General features: G+C 35.2%; 1 protein-coding gene across 7 annotated transcripts in view; it reads right to left on the bottom strand.

The window, feature by feature from the left end:
- LOC126053489 (myb protein) overlaps positions 1–20059 on the bottom strand; it is a 55638-nt gene that overhangs the window by 19791 nt on the left and 15788 nt on the right. For 6 of the 7 annotated variants that reach the window (XM_064041150.1, XM_064041151.1, XM_064041148.1 and 3 more), the window contains 2 exons: positions 3989–4121; positions 3413–3562 (listed from right to left, as the gene is read on the bottom strand). In XM_064041150.1, the coding sequence (XP_063897220.1) occupies positions 3413–3562; positions 3989–4121 (283 nt within the window). Of the gene's footprint in view, positions 1–3412; positions 3563–3988; positions 4122–6988; positions 7198–20059 lie in introns of those variants that run through there. The other variant, XM_064041152.1, reaches the window with a different exon arrangement.

Genomic DNA, 20059 nt, shown 5'->3' with positions numbered 1-20059 from the left:
GGTTATTGCTTTTATCAGGTGAACGGGAATAGTTAACACGGAACGTGGGCGCTAGCTAATATTTAATAGTTTTTATTTAAAAAAAAAATGGTCATAAATCATGGAATGTTTCATAGTATTCTTGTAATTATTTAAGTTTTATGAAACTTTCCAAACAATAGTAACATTAGCACTTTGGTCGTCGTCTATTCATACTGTACAAAACAAACGGAACCCTACATTATGCGTAGGCAGGTATAAATTTATAAATATTGTATTAGAATTTTATTGTCTTACGGCTTACTCACTGGGTGTCCAGGCAATAAAATGTGTGAAAATAGTTCCCAGAACATATTTCTATGAAGAGTTGATGTTCCTTATTGTATTGTATATTCATGTAATGTATGAAATAACAATAAAATTTATACTAGGTCATAGCTAGATACAGGATATGATTACACATTTTGTTGAGTACATTGACCGTACTGTTTGTCATTTATTTATTCGTACCTATTTTTGGTCATTACAGTCCGTGAATGCAAAAGCTGATTTGTCAAACACAATGATCAAAGTTTACCATAATGCTGTATGATAATACATATAGTTATTAGTTAATAGTACATATATAGTTTACAAATCACGTTTGAAAACTCTTATACAAGACAAGCAATATCAAAACTTAAATGTCAAAGCAAGCAATTTTAAACGTATTATTTACCAAATATAAACTAATTTGTTTAATTTTTTACCGCCCAAATTGGTAAATGAATTGAGATGAAATTGCAAGCTTTGAAAAGACGATCAAATTTTTTATCCATAATTTACAGCTGAAGTTATTACAGCATAAATACTCAACAAATCAACATTGTAAGTAATTGTGACTACACCAAAGAATCATATAACGTAGTAATAAAGATAATAATCTTAGATAAGACATCAACATTCGCACCGCGTATGCGTAAACAATGGATTCATTCATAAAATCTAAGAATTCGTGTCGTCAGCATTGCGGGTTTTATGGTCAAAATGCCTGGTCAAATTCAGTCCTAGAGTAAGTTTTTATTGAATACATAGAATATTATTTATTTACTGTAAAATGTAAATTAATAAAACAATAGGAATATTAAATTGACATAACTCAGCTTAATTCTTAAAGTATCTACTGTTTAGATGTCGCAAACCGTGTGTTAGAATTTTACGATTAATATTGGGACATAGAAATCTTTAGAATTTGAAATACCGATTATTTGGTTTCTATTATTGAGATATTCAACTGGAAATAATAATATTTTCCTGAAAGAGTAACCTCACAAACTTTTTAGCTTATTGTACCTATAGAATATTAATAGAAGTTATTTCGTTTTCTTATACTCCAAAATGAACCCTAATTCACCCTGTATAATTTACCAACCTTAGTACCTAAATTAATTTGCTCCCTTGAACAATGATTTCACTCGATTTCACTAAAGCACCGAGGGAACAACTTCCTGCATTCGAATAAAAAAGAAGCCTATATCTGACCCTGTGTCATATTTAATATCAAATCTCAAATATCAAATCTACATGATCGTATCAAATGCACAAACCATTGACACAGCGTAGGCAATCAATTACGCGCATTCTATGCGTCCGTGCATGCAGTACCAACGACCTGTGAGTTGTGACTCACGCGCTTCCTCGCGCTCTTAGACTGATTGGCGAGTGCTGAAGTGCATATGTATTACAAGAATTGTTGGTAAATTGTTTGAATTTTATTTGCATGTTTAATAAATTACTTCCTTACGCTGTCTGATGTCCTTAAAGCCCAGTGTTATTAACTCAGGAGCTTCTCAGGAGGTCTTTTATTTATCCTTGTTATTCCTTTCTCATACCCCACATGTTCTGAAGGCGTGGAATAATAGTTTTTCTTTTGTTTTAATGCTATATTTTCCCGATAAAGTGCATTATGTTAGACAAACCCATGGGTTAGCCCATATAGATCTAGCCGAGGTGGCTAGCGAAGCAATAGATGCGGATTGTTGAATACCGAGCAAAGTGGCAAACCTTCGAAGAGGTTCAGCAGTGGACGTCTTTCGGCTGAGATGACGACTGTGTACCTAAATACTTTTAAAAATGTTAAGGTCAAAATTGTTGTACCTCAAACGGAGGATCCAAATGACTTAATGAGGGAACATCCGTGTATTCAACAAAACAATAACATATTCTTCACGCATACCCTCAAAGCGTTAAACACCCCACTTACGCACATTTTGCTTATGGACATAATTTCCTAGCGGTTTGAGCTACAAGACATTGTGGTCTGTATGAACGGAAGCCATTTTACTGTAATTTGAGCCTCGTGAACGCTTTTAAGGTAACTAGTGAGGATATTATGGGAAATCATAGCCTTTAGGTAAAATATACTGGTGGGTATAAATATAAATGGTAGACAAGGGGTAGTCAATGAACCAAGAATTCCATTCTGCCAAAGTGCAAAGCCGATTAGTTACTTAATTCAAGAAAAGAAATTTATTTAGACTTCTCCAAGATGTCGTGACGAAAAAATCAAAGTATGCTATTACAGAAACACATTGGAAGTGGAAATACCTGGGAAGACTGAACTACTAGAAAGACGAAATAAGTACCATAACATAACAAATTCTCAGTACGGTGGTGAGGGTAAAAAACTTAACGATGCAACCAACTTCAAACATTTAAGACCTTAAAGCCCATTTCCCTGTCACATCTAACTTCCCCTAACATCGACGGATTTACGCAAATACTGCAATGTAAATAATGACGTGACTACGTTCAATAAACTCGGGACTGTATGTTCTAACCGCAATAGGATGCAATGACTTGGTAATTCATGCTTAACGTGGATTGCTGTGAATGAATTAGTCATTGAAGAGATTGCTCGTGTATTCTGCTTTTGTCGTGTATCTTGCTTGAGGTTTTAATACCTATATATTTTTAAGTAATTTATGTTGCCCTTCAGTTTCTTTACCAAAACTTGTCCCATAACAATATTTATGCAAATAAATAAAACCAAATGTTCGATAAACCTAATTCCTACATTAACTACTCTTTATCTTACTGCTCATTAAGTCTCCTTCCTACGTCTATCAAAATTTGCAAACCTCCTAGCAGCCTCACAAAATGGTTTTGAGGAAAAAGAGACTCCTAGTTTACCTTCGTGTAATCACCATTTCACATAGCAAACCTAGCATACTAATAAAGAGATTTTATGTTTGTTCATTTGTACCCCAAAGGCTCCCAAAACTACTGAAAAAAAAACATTGTTGGTAAGCTACACGTTCCCCGAGTAACATTGGCTATATTTTATTTCGCTACGGGCAGTAGTTCCAACGGGTCGTGGGTGAAGCCGCGGGCAAACGGCTAGTATGCACCTCATCACAAACTTCTAGTGTAAAGAAAATGAAGTGCTATTTACCTCCTTGGTCCAAGGGCCTTTGACTAGTTCAGGGTTGACGACTTTGGTCCACCGCTGTTGGCATTGGACATCGGACCTGTCTGCGAATTCGGCAGATATCAGGTCCCAGTTCTCGTTGTACATCTTAACGTAGGCTTTCAGCTTTTTGTCCTGGAATCATTAAATTAAATATTAGTACACGGTGGTAAAATATAGTTAGAAAATAAATGATTCTTTAAATACTTGTTCGTTTTAATTGTTTTTTGCAATAAGAAAAAACAAACCTTTTTTTTTTCAAAATAAGCTTCAAAATTCAGCCTGCATAGTTAAAAGGTGAACAATAACAATATTAGTTTCGGATTTTAAATATAGAAAATCAAAAACAATATATGTAGATCCTTTAGAAAGTAGTAAGTTGAAGAGTCAAAGCCGGGCGGTAAAGGCTAGGCAGATTATGATGATGACGGATCCTTTAGCTAGTTATCTACTGAGAGCGGATCGAGAGGAAAAATAAGTTTTTGACATTTACACACTAAATGTTCCTTATATGTACTACAATTCAAGTTACACGACTACGAAAAAAACTAGTATTCTCACCTCCTCTTTCGTCCACCTCCCCCTATTAATATTCTTCCGCGGCCCAGAGCTTTTGGTTGCAGCCTGGACATCATCGTAGGCCGCCGCCGAATCCTCTGAGTATTCGCTCGACTCCGAATCATAGCCGCTACGTCTGTTGAAGAGGAGAAATAGACTTTAGTGTCAAGGTCGTAAGAGTTAATATGGATTGGCAATTGGAAGGAGAGAAGTTTGTTATAGGTAAGTCTGTTTATGAGGCGAAAAGGACTTTAATCATAACGCAGTAAGTGCCAATATGTTTTGGCAGCCTGATGTAATGGGATTGGATTGGGATTGCATGGGATTTACATAGCTAGTTTCATCGTGTCGATAAAAATTACAGCTAAAACTTAAATTTTGTATTACATCATCACCAGAGGTCTCTGTTTCACGTCTGGATCCCTTAAAAGGTAGAGTACACACGCAAGTACTTATTATCTCAATAAATGACGGTACTGAACAAACAAGTAATCTCAAAAGCTCTCTCAGTACATTTTCCCTCTTCCTTCAAGTTTACAGAAGGATGTTTACTTTAAACCTTGCTTAGACACACAGATGTACCGTTTTGTACCAACACGATGTATAGGAACTTAATAAATATGGACTCTGAAAGATAAATTGAGCTTGGGAGTAGTGACGCAAATGTAAAAAGTTGAAAATTATTATAGAATAAATAATAATGAATGGAGTACCTGCTTAAATTGGCATTTACGTAAAGCAGAAATATTTAATTCATATAATAAATATTAATTAGTATGGACATGGCGACCATGTACGAGTCTGACGTAAGCAGAGGTACATACTTTCTATAAAGCTTGCTATGTCTCCTCGCACAACCATAGCTGGGTACAATCATGTGTAATTAAACGCTATAACCTTTCCAGTGATTAACATAAATCATAGCTTTTGCTAAACACATTTGAAATTAATTATTAAGTTAAGTTAGGTGTTTCCAGTATGGTACCTAAGTTTCGGATCATAAGCATTTGATTTTTGAAAATCCCCATCACTTTTAATACAGGTAACAACCACAAAATACATTAAAAAAAACTGCACTAACAAACCAAGTCACGTCCTTTTCCACATAAAGACATTTATCAAAATACTCGAGGAATGCCAAAATAAATTTGCAGTCAAAGCGGCGCTGTTTACAAAGGAAAACTGTCAACAACATGTCAAAGTATGTACAATTTTATTTAGTTCAATTTTTGGCCGACTGTTAAAAATAAGTTGGTTTTTATGCAGACGGATCCTGGTTTCATCCTATGTGTTGGGATTACGTAATCTACAAAGTTGTTTGAGGCCCCGTTTATCGCGAGTGTATTATTATTAGTAATGTGAACTATTGATAGGTAAAAAATTGTTATATAGTAATTAGTTTGTCTTGTGGTTAGATCAGTTCTCATAATTATTCTTCGATAGACGTATTTTTATTTTGACTGCTACAAATCTATTTTTAAGCATATTTTGTGAGACGTAGTTCTTATCCATCTAGTTATTTTCCTCTTATATTTATAGGTACCATCTTAATCACAAGAAATGTCCTACATGAAACATGTCATACAATGTACTAAATCCAGATGCACAAAAAATACCAAAAGATCCGGCAGTTTAAAAATAAACGTGACGATAATAAACGACATTTAATTAATTGAACTTATTAATGTTTTATCAAAACTTGTAGCGAACACTTCTGACCGTGTTTAACACACTAGGCATATTTTAGTTACGATAAAGAGTGTTGAAGACGTAATATAAATAAACGAGTTCGCATTGTGTGGTCTTATTTTGGATTGCATTTCAAAACATAGCACTAGTACTTGCAAGATGAAAAACTTTTCAAAGAACCAGTAGTATTATTTCAGGAATTTTAAGGAAAAAGTTAAACCTAAAAAGGATGATAATTTTTATTTTTGCGGTCTTCTATCATTGTCTGAAGTAACTTTGTAAGATCAAATTTCAATAAAAACAAGAATAATATTATGGAAGACCAAAAAACAACGCGCTTTAGCAGTTTTAAAGTGTCACATTCGTCTGTCGTAGGTACAGTCAACCAGTAAGTTATTATAGCAAAAACATATGAACTTTTTACAGATATCACTTTGAAGAACAGAAATGTATTTGCCACCCAGGAGTGGAAATAAAACAAAAAATATCATTAAATTATAGGTACGTGATGGATCGAGCACAAAACATGTTGCAATTTTTTTGACGAATTTACAATGTTGCTAGCTAAACAATTCCTTCTTTCTCACATCATTTGTCGCTGGCTTACCTACTTATGAAAAAAAAAAATCTTGGCGCCAGAATCCCCCGTAGACAGACAATAAAATTCGAAGAACTAACCAGCCCTCGGGATTTCCCGTCACCAAAAAATGTACTTCAATCCCCAAGAAATAAAACTTAAAATCGAACGGCGTAGGTTGAACAATTTCTTCGGAGAACGAGTTTCGTGTAGCTATAGAAGAATAACCTATGTAAAGACGACTAATAATTCTTGAATCGGCATGTTTCGGCGAGGCAGAAAAACCTGAGGCTTTATTTATACATACCGAGCCATCAGCTGATATGGAAACCAGTTTATGTTCTCATTCATTGCAAATACATGGATGGAATAAGGAAACCGGAGCGATTCGAGTTTAAAGTCACTTATTTTAAGGAATTTATGAAGCAATCCATCTTGATCTTGACTTTGGTAGTATATTTTTATGGAATTCGTTTTTAGTCTCGTGCTATGGTTGAAAAGAAAAAGTGGAATCTTGACACATCGCCTTGATCAGACTGCTTTCGTATATAGAATGTTGATTCTTAACCACAGTATGTGGGTACACTTAACACTCACATTGTAAACCCTTGGAAAAATATTGAAACTCAATCTTCGCGGAATTCTCCACTTAAAAATTTTCTCACGTAAATTTCAACTTCGCAAAAAACAAATTATGTGGTCATACATGTTTAAAACAAGCAAAAAACCTTACTCACACATTTATCATCACGACGATTTATAAAAACAACTTTTGACATCCAAAACCCCATTATTCACTTAGAAACATCACACACGATTGAAAAACTTTATCGATTTACAAATCACCATACATTATTTTAGGTTATAATCACCAGAGTTCCCGCCAAAACTTCACCCAAATCACATTGCGGGATCCCGACTCACGCGCATCGAATGCCAGAACAACACTGCCGAACAAAAATTCAATTCGTAAAGGTTCCCACACGCACACATGAATATTCACTAACACACCCACATCGAACGCATACGCAGGACGTAATAAGGGTGTGGGGAACAACAAAAACCCTGTAAGGGACGCGGCAATTCCGATGAAGAAGACAGAGAATACGCAATATAATGAAAACAACAAGGATGGAAAATCAGGTATAGAAATCATTACCCCGCAGTGGGAATGTGACGCAACGCAGGCAAAGGTAAGCAGGTGTAGGCTGGTAATAGAAAGGTACAAAGAAAAATTGATCTTTTTTATTGGATAGGTCAGCGTAGTCCCCATAAAGAAAAATAATCACATGGTATTAAAATTCCCAAAGGAAAGGAAACAGGGTGATATTTCAAAGCCTTAGGCAATAAAGCAAACATATTATAACTTTCAAGGAACATTAAACGCCTATATAACTATATAACTTTTAGTATCATACAGCTGCTTTGCATTCCTACTGGAAAGAACATGAAAGTATGGATTCAGAAGGCTGAATTGCGATTAACACTAGCAGAACAAAAATCCAAAATATTGACAACGTTCAAAGTCCAAGACACCAATGTTGCACAAACCGGGACACTCAAACCACATGTTTCGGATGAACGGCACTTTCGATTGCAACAAAAAAATCTTCAAACAAGAGGGTAGAAACGTGTGCCGGATACTAAACTAATTTTGGATAACGGGGACTCGGTTTTTGCAGGAATTGGGTGTTGCGAATGCCAAACGTGATGCTTTCGGTGCAACGGTAGTCAATCATATTTTATGCATTTACATCTGTGACATTCTGCAAAAGACCTATTTATACACTCTTACAAATTAACCATGAATTTCCTTAAAAAAATTGCACTTTTACAAGTGGTCATTACATTCATGCTTCGATTATTTAATTTATATGTACATCTTTAATGGGCAAGCATGTCTTGCGATTTCTAATCGATGTTTCGTTGTCAAATTATTGATTCTACAGTTCTATTGACTCCAACAATTTCCAACAAGCTTTGGCAATTACTCATCAACTGTTTGAACAGACGTCTAGCTTTTCGTCCAAATATTAGTTTAAATTAATAAGCGCTATCAACATTACTTCCGCAGCCACACAATGATAAGAATACTGTGAATGCGCTGTGATCAAGTTTAATATAAGGGCAATGTCAGATACGAATATGTAATCAGATATATTTGATAAGGAAGACGTTCCACGTTTATCCTGTTTCTCTGAATGTGTGTTTGTGTCTTTTATTAATTTGTCTAGAACCTGAGATCACAGGACTAAGGCAAACGATGCAAGGTATATCGCAAACATCAGAGACCTTCATTGCCCCAACATTTTTTATTCAATTAAATTCTATTTTGACATCAAATATAAATAGAACACCAATCATAATTATAAATAACAATCACAATCTTAGATCACATTTTAATAGCATAGAAGGCATTACTAATTTATATGAGGAAGTGGGGGCCATTTTGTGTCGTCATTTCACCTGTCCGGTGGTGACCACCCTCGGGTGTACATTTGATTTCACGACCGATTATTTTCGGAAATGGAACAAAAAAGGGACCTGTAACCTCGTTTGAGTTAAATTATGTTCCTTACAGATTTCTATCGGAAGGTGCGTAGACAGTCCGTGAACCGAAACTCGTGAATTAGCCTGTTCCTGAGGGTTGTCTTGCGGTAAAGAATTGGAACACAATGAATACTACAATATTTAAATAACATCATGATGATGGCCAAATATTCCAAAAAGATTAATTGGAGAATAAGAGTCGATTTTCGGCATTATATTTCAGTATAATTATACAGCGCTCGAATTCCCTATCTATTCATACACACGCCCAAGGCTATAATTTCGCACATTCTTAATTTACCCACTTCTTTATCGGGACCACCCACTTCCACTGACGCAACCTAGTTCTTCACAACCGGTAATTAAGTACAAATCATTTCCTTCGAAACAAAAGACTGGACATCGCCAATTTCTAAAGGGGAACAAGACATAAAAAATTGTCAAGGGGTTCCTTGAGGAAGCGTCCTGTTAAGTCACGCATCGCCCGTGCTTCCTGTCCTCTGTCCCCTCGTGTATGACCTGCTTATTAGCACTACGGGTATACTCAAAACATTCTTGGTGCCCGTTAGAAATTTACAACTCCATTCGGTCAGTGACTTGCATTTGGGAATACTTGCACGTTGCGCTGATATTATGTACTTTACAAAAGTAGGAAACTGTTGCATAATATTGTTAGACTTAGGACCTAAAAATATTGAGGCCCAGAACCAGATTGCCGCGTTGTGGATCAAAGGATCAATAAAATTGATTCCGTATATGTATAAGCGCGTAGCATTATCCTCGAAGCAACAAAGCAACTGGCTACGCACATCTAGCATAAGCCAATTAAAACAGTAATTAATATTAATTAGCAGTCGCATAACCTATACAATATTAGAGGGACTACTAATAGAATTGATGGCACTGCTTCAAATAGAATCGACAAATGTTGCAGCTCATTCATAATTCATCTCGAATTACGAATGGGATTGCATCATAGGCTTAAACAGCCAAAGCCTTGGAATATCGATTTCCTGTTGGGATAATATTATTACATAGATATAGTACATATATCATCATCATGGCCACGGTATGTGTTAACTTACAAGTTAACACATACCGTGTTTTTTATATCGTTGAGGTACACCTCAAGGATATAAAAAACAGGCATTAAATACTTTGAGGAGAATAAGAATCCTACTTGACCACAATGGCCTTATTTTTTATGTGAAACTGAGAGTCAGACTACACAGGAAATAACACACAAACACATGCTCATAATTCAATTACGCACTATCGGAAAGCTTTAAACATTTCATAATACCGCTCATATAGGTCAAGCGATAAGCACAAAGTTATATCGAACACATTAACATAATAATAAATGAAACCTAATCTGTTCTGATCTGAACATACAATTGAAAATATTGGTGAATAACTTTATTCTGACAGAAAGTACACACTAATACTTAATCAACGTGCAAGGAAACTAGAAATGATTAAAACATTCTAAATAGCTATACAGGATGGAGTGTGGAGTGTTGGCAAAAATTGGCAATGCTAAGAAAAACCTATGGAAGGCGTTAAGAGTTCCGACTCATGCTCGTCAAGTGCAATGATACGGACTTAGCTACTACCTACCCCGTGGGAATGCACGATAAAGAATAATCCTTAGCGGCGCCAAAAGTCTAGACATGTACTTATGTGCACTAAGGATGTTTTTTCAGGTCGAATAAGATTGATTTAAATATTTTATAAACACAGTCTTAAATGTCCGGAGCTGATGACGTAATGCGTGACCTGAAGGACTAATATTTTAAGAGGAATAGGCGCCAAGTAGGTATGGTTATAAATTTTAACAAAGTGATATCATGATCTCCAATTTCTTGGTAAGCAAGCAGCAAAACAACAATTTTAAGTAGAGGTAGACTCAGCGAAACGGCAAATCTATCAATAACTGTATAAATTCTCAATTACAGACAAAAATTTCTAAAAGATGGCTTGGCGCAAGAGATAGACATCATCTTAGACGAAAACAACGCTTTCTATTAACACCATACGTGCATCAATCGACTAAATTAGTAAATTACTTTATTAAAAGGGACACGCCACTCATCGTTGACAGTAGAACAATCTCTTCATTTGCTATCTCTATAACAAGAACAAGATCATTAATGGGAGAATTGCAAACTGCTACTGCGCATACGATAACACCCAAGTTTCTCATTCCCATGGTGGAACATAAAACATTATTTTTCCATATCAGATTATACTAGTTCAGTATCGTTTCTTCGAAGTCTATCGGTTAGCATTACAAATGATGTCTCTCACAATTAAGGCAAAGCTGTAAAGACTCGAGTTTACAGTAAAAATAATTAAGATAAACATTGGCTGGGTCTTATTACCAGTTGAATAAGATGCCTTGTTGACATGTGCAGTGGACATGGAATGGTGAATGAATGAGTCATGCGCGACAATTTGTAGATAAAGTCAAGAATGTTTATTGAAGACGGCTACGTGTAGTTACATACATTAACTTTATGGATATTTTTCTGAGCGAAATAAATATATATGTGTTTCAAAACAAATTATATTATGTATAAATAGTATTTCCTAGATCCTTATCCAAATTCCATTGCATAATGATTATAAAACTAACTATGGGATATGTCCAAAGTTCGAAAGACCAAGGATGTGAAATACAAGGACCATAAAAAATGCCAGAGGCCTCAAATCTCAGTGTTGTTTTTGCTCAGCAATATGAAACCGGAATCTGTGCCGATGAGAACTGAGAAAGTCGATTCGATGTGGTGGCCCACTGCGTAATATAATCCAGGTCAACCAAGAGGAATTAATGTGTCGTCCTTTGGATAAATTGCGGAAAAAACCCTCGTGAAAAAGCATCTCAGGACCAACTTGAAAGAATGCTATGAATTCTATGCATCATAAAGTCAATACCAGATCATCCGGGTATGTTGTAGGTACATAAACACTAATGACTAATATATTTTACGAAGTAGAACCATTCCGAGTAAACTAAATTCGTGCTACAAGGGAAAATAATTCTACAGACATGTAGGTATATGGGAACTAACAATATCCAATGTCAGGCGGAAAACAAAAAATAAAATACAGTATTTTATCATTCTACCTAAAATGACCTGTAGTCTGCAAAATTCCTGCATTATAAGAGGAAACTAAGATAAAGTTTCCAGTCGCGTGTTTGGTCTGCTATTTTAATGTGGCCAGCAGACATGAATTGTAATTTGCCTACATTCTTCACTTGACATTTATCTTGATTCATACCATACCAATGAAGAGGTAATTCATGAGTTCTGTGTCAGATACAAAAATTCTACATTTACTCAAGTGTTCTTACAGTCTGAACAAACGACCTGACCCAAATGAATGATTGCCTATTCACTGGACGCTATTTTCTATTGGGAACAAATATAATGACCACCATAAAATGCTTTGATACCCTAAGTTTTGTAACCAGAAATATCTACTGAACACCAGAAAAATAAAGTCTAAAAATGTAATAGTACCAGCTATTTTAGTCACGACTTCACTTTAAATTGTATTCGACCACCAAATTTAGTAAATGATCACCAACTCTTGACGACCAAATTAATGTATTATTGTTGCCTAAATAAGTCACTGTGATTGCCATAAAATGTAGGCTTATTACCAAATAAAGTATTATGATGCCATATTAAGTTATGTGTCCGGCTTGCAATGCATGCGTGAGTGTCAGTATGACGAGTGACAGGGGAAAATGGAAGAAAATGACATATTGCGCCGACGCCAAGTAAAATTGGGAACAGGGCAGGAGAAAGAAGAAGAAGAATGTGTTTCTCAATACACTCTTATCGCACTGTTTAGAGGCATGCAATAGACAATTTTCCACGCTAGTGCAGGAAAAGGGTCCCCATAATGTTATTACATTTATTTTATCAGGCCGAACTTATTTTTTTGGAGTCAGTTTACTTAAACAGGATAGCAAGATGTAAAAACTTTTTTGATGATCATTTACTACTTTTGGTGATCATTTACTACTTTTGGGATAACAATGATTTTTTTGGACTCATTTTGCTTAAATAGGATAGCAGAATTTAAAAACTTTGGTTATAATCTTACTTTAAAATGGTGGTTTAATTTTGGTGATCATTTACTATTTTTGGCTTACGCATGATTTATTTTGGAGTAATTTCACTTAAATAGGATAGCAAAGTGTTAAAACTTTGGTGATAGTTTTACATTAAAATGCGAGTTTCATTTTGGTGATCATTTACTATTTTTGTCTGCTGTTTGTTACTATATCTGGTGATCAGTTAAACATAAGCCTTTTCTATTTAGAGTCATCGTAGAATAGATGGGACTTTTATTATTTAAACACCCCTTCGCGAAATTAATGCTACGTTCTCACACTGTCTGGATATAAATTGGTTTGTCGGTAGTTTATGTGAACATAAACGCGGAGAGTTATTGCAAGTAATCATGATGAAGGACCGAGTGGTGAAATGACGTGACAAAGTTAGTTGCTGTAGACCAAAATTTGATTTTTTTCACAAATGTAAAGGATTTTAGCTGCATTACAATTGATGACATAAAGGTAAAGATTATGATACTTGGAAAAGTTTTAAAACAGACACTTCTAATTGAGACGCCCTACATCCGTATTTATCTACTTGGCATTGACCGACTAATTCATTAGCTTAATTATTTTTTTTTAATCTGGTACTATAAATGCCATTCTTACAACTTTCATTGTATTTACGACATCTCGTAATTTACCCACAGACGATCCTAAAATCTCACCCTTGAGAATCTACTTAATCATGCCACACAATGCTTAGAACACCTGAACTAAGATAGATTCCCTCCTAAATCATAGGCAGGGGTTAAAAACAGGTTCCTAGCCTTTACAAAATAGATAAATAGACATTAGATGAAAGGATGGCTCATAGGATTATACAATAGACGATAGACCAACTTGAAGGGGATGTATGCGAAAACAGAAACCCCTTGTCTTTTAAATATACTTTCTCACGCAATGGATAAAGGTCTTGCGTGGCTTTGCACGATTCATCATAGTTATTGTTAGTCCGGGTACCTATATCAGTCTTATCGGGACTGGAGACAGTTTATTTTTGTAATTAAGAACTACTTATTGTGAAATAAATAAAGTTTTATAAGGTCATTCCAATTTCTGAGTCCATGCTGGTATCATTTTCGCCAATTCTGCGACTTGATAAAGGAAGTTCAATAAACATTTAATTCTTTACAAAATCTGGAAGCTACTTCCGACATGCTAGTTAAATAGAGGGGACTTTTTTCTTAACTATCTTCGTGTCAGTGGCAACAGCCGTATAGCCATATGCCGCGGATGACACATTTAAAACATATGTGAACTTTTTGCTATACTTCCATTTAGCGTCTGTTTGTCGATCGTCTCAATTTTATCAACCAATTGATAAGAATTAATAGCGTTAGACAGACACATTCATGAACGTGGGCCATTCTTTATCTTTTTTCTGATTACGCGAACTATAATTTTGGGGACCTCCGAAATTACGGAGCTTATCTCCCGAATGTTGGGGCTTTACACGGAAATAACTATCTTGTTAGCTTTAATAAATAAGGAATACAAAATGCAAATCCAAAACATAAAACAGTAACATAACCTGGTAAAGGCAAAAAAAAGTAAACTTAGTACAATAATTAAATTCAGTTATACATAGATGACATTAGGACGCATACGAGGGGTGCGGACAAAAGGACCAGCTGCTACCTTTGAAAACGATTAGCATCAATACATGTTGCAACATGTATGAAATTACTTTGAAGCTCCTAAGTTGAAGAGTCGATGGATCTTTATATTGTTTAATGATACGTGGTCATTGCTTTGTATTGAATTTGCTTCTCATGGTGTTTGTTCAAGCGCAAAGGAAAATGCAAGTTGTGAGAATTTTATGGGACTGTTTACTAATGAAACAGAATTAGATGGACACGATGATGAAGGAATTTAAAGCATTTGCTCTATGTAAAATAGGATTATTAGTCACGTAAGGGTTACAAAGTTAGCATCTGTGCTCATTAGCATTGCATAATGTAATTTTAAATGAATTGAAATTATGTAATTAATGCGGGACTTGAAACTACTTCCTCGTCACATTGCCTTTGCTCAAACACCTGGTATCCAGGCCTAAGAATATTTTGATCAACTGTAGAAATTCTGGAATCGAAACTCAAAATTTGTATTTATTCCTTGACCTCAAAAAAAAATCAGCTGTACGTACAAAACGGTCAAAAATGTTCGACTTAAACTACGTATTGTTGAAAGCACAAAGGTTCAAGGGTGTTCACCTGGCTACCCCTAAGATTAATGTCTTAAGACAGTACAATGGTTCGCCCCCGCGCACACGGCCTGACATTTCTACCCCGACTTGTATTTTTTTTCGACTTCCTCCCTTATTATATATCGTCTTACAATAATTACGCACGCGCCCTAAAGGTGTTTAGAGAAAGCGTTAATGAACCATTTATTTATATATTTTTTTATTGTTAATATTGACCTTTTTTGTCGAGGACTTTTTTATGAAATGTCGCGTGCTTAGAAAATGTGCAGTTTTGTTCAAAAGGTATCGGAAGTAGCAATAATCAATTTTGCAGGAGCTGACTTTATGAGAAAAAAAAAATACTGAATCATTTTTAGCTTTGTTATAGAGCGTATGTTACAATTTGAGGGTCAACAAAGTAAAGAACTGGTATTTTTAATGAATGCTTTAGAACACACTTAAAGAAGTTCTTCTTACCAAATTACGGTTTAGACATATAAAACTTTAAATGGGATCTCCACCATTTGGAAGTTGTTGAAACATCAAAATAATAAAAGTTGCATAAAAATACACTTAACCAAAATACTTGAGACCTTGTTAATGGCTTCATTTCAAATCATACAGCATCAAAAACTGGTTACTAATCTGTTTTGAGGTCTTAACATTAAAACGATAACTGTCAGCAGATAACCGCATATGCAGAAACAATGTTCGAATCCAAAATCACCAGACTCTATCAACACATATTTTTACATCATCAGCTTTTTATATAGCTAAAGAAATTATTGCACTTTTTATCACCGCAAAAGCCTAGTCTACCTGAAGTTCTATTTTAAACTATCGTCACGGTTCCGATGAAAATCAGGCACGTAGACGATTCTAATGATAGCATGCATGCATTTAGAGCAATGCAAAACACAATATGCAATTGTTCATATACTTTCCCTTGCACCGGGCACTGCTTTATGCACATGGGCTAAAATCCTTTGTCCTTACCCAGGTTTGAATGTACCCCCATAATCTATTTCGCTTCAGTGATTTCACCGTGAAAATGTTACAAACAATACTTTAGAAATGTACGCCGTAAAATTGAATTGGCCTTTTTGATATTGGTTCAGATTAAAAGCTACTGTCTCATCATCTTTTTGGTCCTTCTTCCCTCTAAGTCAAGAATTACGTCACGTTATAACGTCATCAATGTATTTAGGTTCTTCACACTAAAATACTACTTCCCATATAAACAATTGGCTTCCATATCATAAACAATAAGTACTTGGACATATGAGAAACAGATTGTGCCCGGCCTGGAAGACCGTATTATTGTATGAGGTCATTGTTCCTAGCCAGGCCTCTAAATTGCTCAGTTTATTACATTATTGCAGAGTTATGGGCTACGAAAACGTTCGTTGATTTATTTGTGTTCTAGCTTTAGTGGCGCTTAGTTCATCGGCATTGTTGGTGTGATGTAATTTTTGGTCCTTAGTTCTGAAGACTTAGATTTGGCAATCACTGAGCTTAGTATATTCGATACTTACCCAAAACTAAGCCTTCTTGGCAGTCAGGTAAGAAAAATAGTTTAAAACTTGAAGAATATTCTGATACCATAAATATTAAAGGGTGGTTCTAGAACGCTCTTGAAGATAGGTTTAAGAAACAGAGGTTAAACAGAGAAATCATCATAAGTCATTAATTAATAAGAAACCGAAAGTTCAAAAATCCGCAAAACGCAAAAAAAACTGCATTAAAAAACCTAAAGTCAACGACCGAGTCGTAGTGATGGGAATTCGTTTTACTAAAGAATGCGGTCCGGGACGGTCTTGTTCCGCAAACCCATACAGGACCTATACCTCTTTACTCAAGTCGGCAGGTGATACGCCATCTGGCCTGCCACGTGTCAACGAACGGCAAATTTACGATACCGATACCGAATTCGCAATTATCGATACGATTCCCGTAAAGATCGGAACGGCACTTTTTTTGGAATTTTATCGATTTTTAAATGAGTTATTAGTTTATTAGATATCGATTAGTTTGTTCGCAGTTGCTAATTATAAAGCTGTTTGTTATTTTTGGATTGGACCTCCTCGGAGTTGGTGTATTATTCTAGATTTGTGATTCTACTTCGCTTTAGGAGAATTCTCATATACTTAAAAATAAAATCTTTAATACATTATGTATGTCATTTTTTAAAATACATAGATCGCATTAACATAGTAATCGCTTTTCGTTGAGTTGGAATTAGATAGAGTCCGACATTTACTAGGTAGGCAATAAGTAGGTATTAGCGAGACATTTAAAACCTACTTATCAAATAATGAATACTAAACTAAATATATCGAGGACATATAAAGATTTCAACTTCTTCGCAATCTAATTCAACATTGTAATCAAAAAAGAAAAAAATAAAGGACGACCAACACCATATGACAAAGCCATCCAACTAAACTCACATTAAACAGAAAAAAAAAACTAAGTCATACAAAATATCGATTTTTGGTACGTGTATTCGAAATTCCGGGCGGGAGTTCATACGCCATCTGCGCCCCCCACGCACGATTGCTGCGCAGCTGCCCTTGCGCAGGGATGCGCGTAGCGGGCCAATAACAAAGCGGCAACGTAATGCCTTTTGGTACTAGATCAATGAATGGAGTGATTAAAGTTAGGGTTGCTTTTGTGTTTAATATAATATTTATTTTATAGTGTTATCATTTCCTTTCCTTTCGCTGTTTTTGATGGTATAACAACTTGATGGGTTTGCTCTTTAGTTTATTTTAAGTATCTTTTTCCGATGTTATGATTGGGAAACAACAATATTCGTAAACAACTTGAAAACTAAATAAGAACTTTGGAAAAGCATTTAAAATATCAAACTTCTTCAATGGAATGAGGTGTACGGCGAATTCCTAGACCCACATTGACAAAAAAATAAAAATTCCCTTTTAAAGGTTTTAAACAAAGAGTAGTTGAAAGCTCATTTGCATGCTTCAAAAACCCTTAAGCAAAATTACCCATTTTAAGGGCAATGCACTTTTGAATTCCCAACAATAGGCTCCCTTTGAAACCAAAGGGGTGCTTATTAAAAATCTTTTTCTCGAAGTACAGAAACAGGTTTTGAGCTACTTTTTATTATGGATAATCTAAGTAAGAAGCGTGGGTCCTTACTAATGGATACATGGTACCTTTGTGTTAATTGTGTAGCTGTATGCAGGATGAAACTGTTTAAGGCGCCTTGAAAAGATTGCTCTTACGTACAAAAGTTCATAAGGAGCAAATCTTTTCTTTTCATCCTTGAAGTTTAGTACTCTACCAAAACTACGTTAGGATAGGGTACTACTGGAGCCGTAATATCAATAAATAATAATTTAAATAAATGATCCGCATACTTAATTGCCGGCGTCAATTCAAAGCTAAAACAAGTCCCTGTATAGTCCGCGTATCATAGTTATCTTTCATTATGATTTTGATGTTGTTTAGTCTCTTTAATCTTAACAGAACTGACCAATTGTAGTCTGCTACCTTCCCTTAAGGGAAACACATTCTTTAAGTTATGCAACAATAGACAACAATGATATATCTCTAACACGAGTTGCAAGTCGAATGACCCAATTCTGGGGTTAAAAATCTACATGGGAACATCGAAAATTTTATAAACATCACCACATCTGCTTGTTCATCGTTTACAAATTTAGATAAGTAAAAAGATCAGAAAGGACATGCACCAATGCTTTGGCCCCTTGTCCGAACCTATGCAAGCCCCCTGTTTTTTGACTCGTGGGAATATGTCATGGTTACCTGTAAAATAGGGTGGTTCGTCTACCCTTACATTAATTATAAGTGCAATAAATTACAATCAGTATTTTGATTCCATTCACACGTGATTGGGTAATTCGATGCAGGCATTACATCGAATATATCAAATCTCATTGTTGGATGCATAAAAACATGAATTATTTATTCAGAGCTATCGATGCAGGAGTAATTTTAAAAATAAGTCACGTTTTCATATTTTATGAATACAATAAAAAATCTTGAAGTAATCTTAATTTATAATAATAAGTATTTCGAATTCTAAGCAGAATGTCCAACAAAAGAAGTACGAGGCAAAGGTTAAAAAAACCATTCCAATGATAAATGATAAAGATCCTATCAATAGGCAAATTGAGTAGAAAAAACAGGTATGGAACCTGAATTAGAACAAGGCTCTCAATATGTAAAGGATCGCAAACCATCAGAGCATGGCATGACCATGACTCATGAACAATATGGCGTTCAAGCTAAACTAAACGATACTATTACTTAATTAGTACTGAATAAATAAGCAATGAGAACCGATTATATGGTTGTTGGGCAGGACAGGAGTGATTTTAATCAAGGGAGTGTTAAAGGAATCATTATGTTCTGCAAGCTACATGATTTTAATCTTGAATGTATTAGTAAAGATGCCTTCATTTGCAAATCTCAAAGACCGTGGAATACTGGAGATTAGAATGAAAAGATACTTTAACAAAAGTAACAATGCAATTGCTTCAGTTGAAGGGGTTTTGAAATTGGAATAACTTGATGGTTCAAGTTATTTAGATATGAGAGCAGATTCAAACACTACATTCGAATTTTAAAAAGACAAGATTGTAAATATTCGTTCGGCGTGCCTTGAAGATTCAGATTCGGCCAAAGAACCAGTTCCTGCAATTTCGTAAAACTTACACGATATCATCAAAATTGGTTCACATGCTCCCAAAAATGGTTGGCAAAAAGTTGCGCCTTAAAAAATTGGTAGCATTATGCTGGTGCATTCCAATATTAATTAAAACAGCCATGAAGTGGACACTACGGATATTAATATCAAAGTAAACCGGTCTGGTACTGACATCAAAGTTCTATTTTAAAGTGAAATATTACGTAACAAGGCAGGAGAACCATATAATCGATTCGATCGCC

Source organism: Helicoverpa armigera, chromosome 24, assembly GCF_030705265.1.
Source record: "Helicoverpa armigera isolate CAAS_96S chromosome 24, ASM3070526v1, whole genome shotgun sequence".
NCBI lineage: Eukaryota > Metazoa > Arthropoda > Insecta > Lepidoptera > Noctuidae > Helicoverpa > Helicoverpa armigera.
The sequence above is the reverse complement of the archived record's forward strand: the minus strand, read 5'-3'. Positions and strand labels throughout refer to the sequence as shown.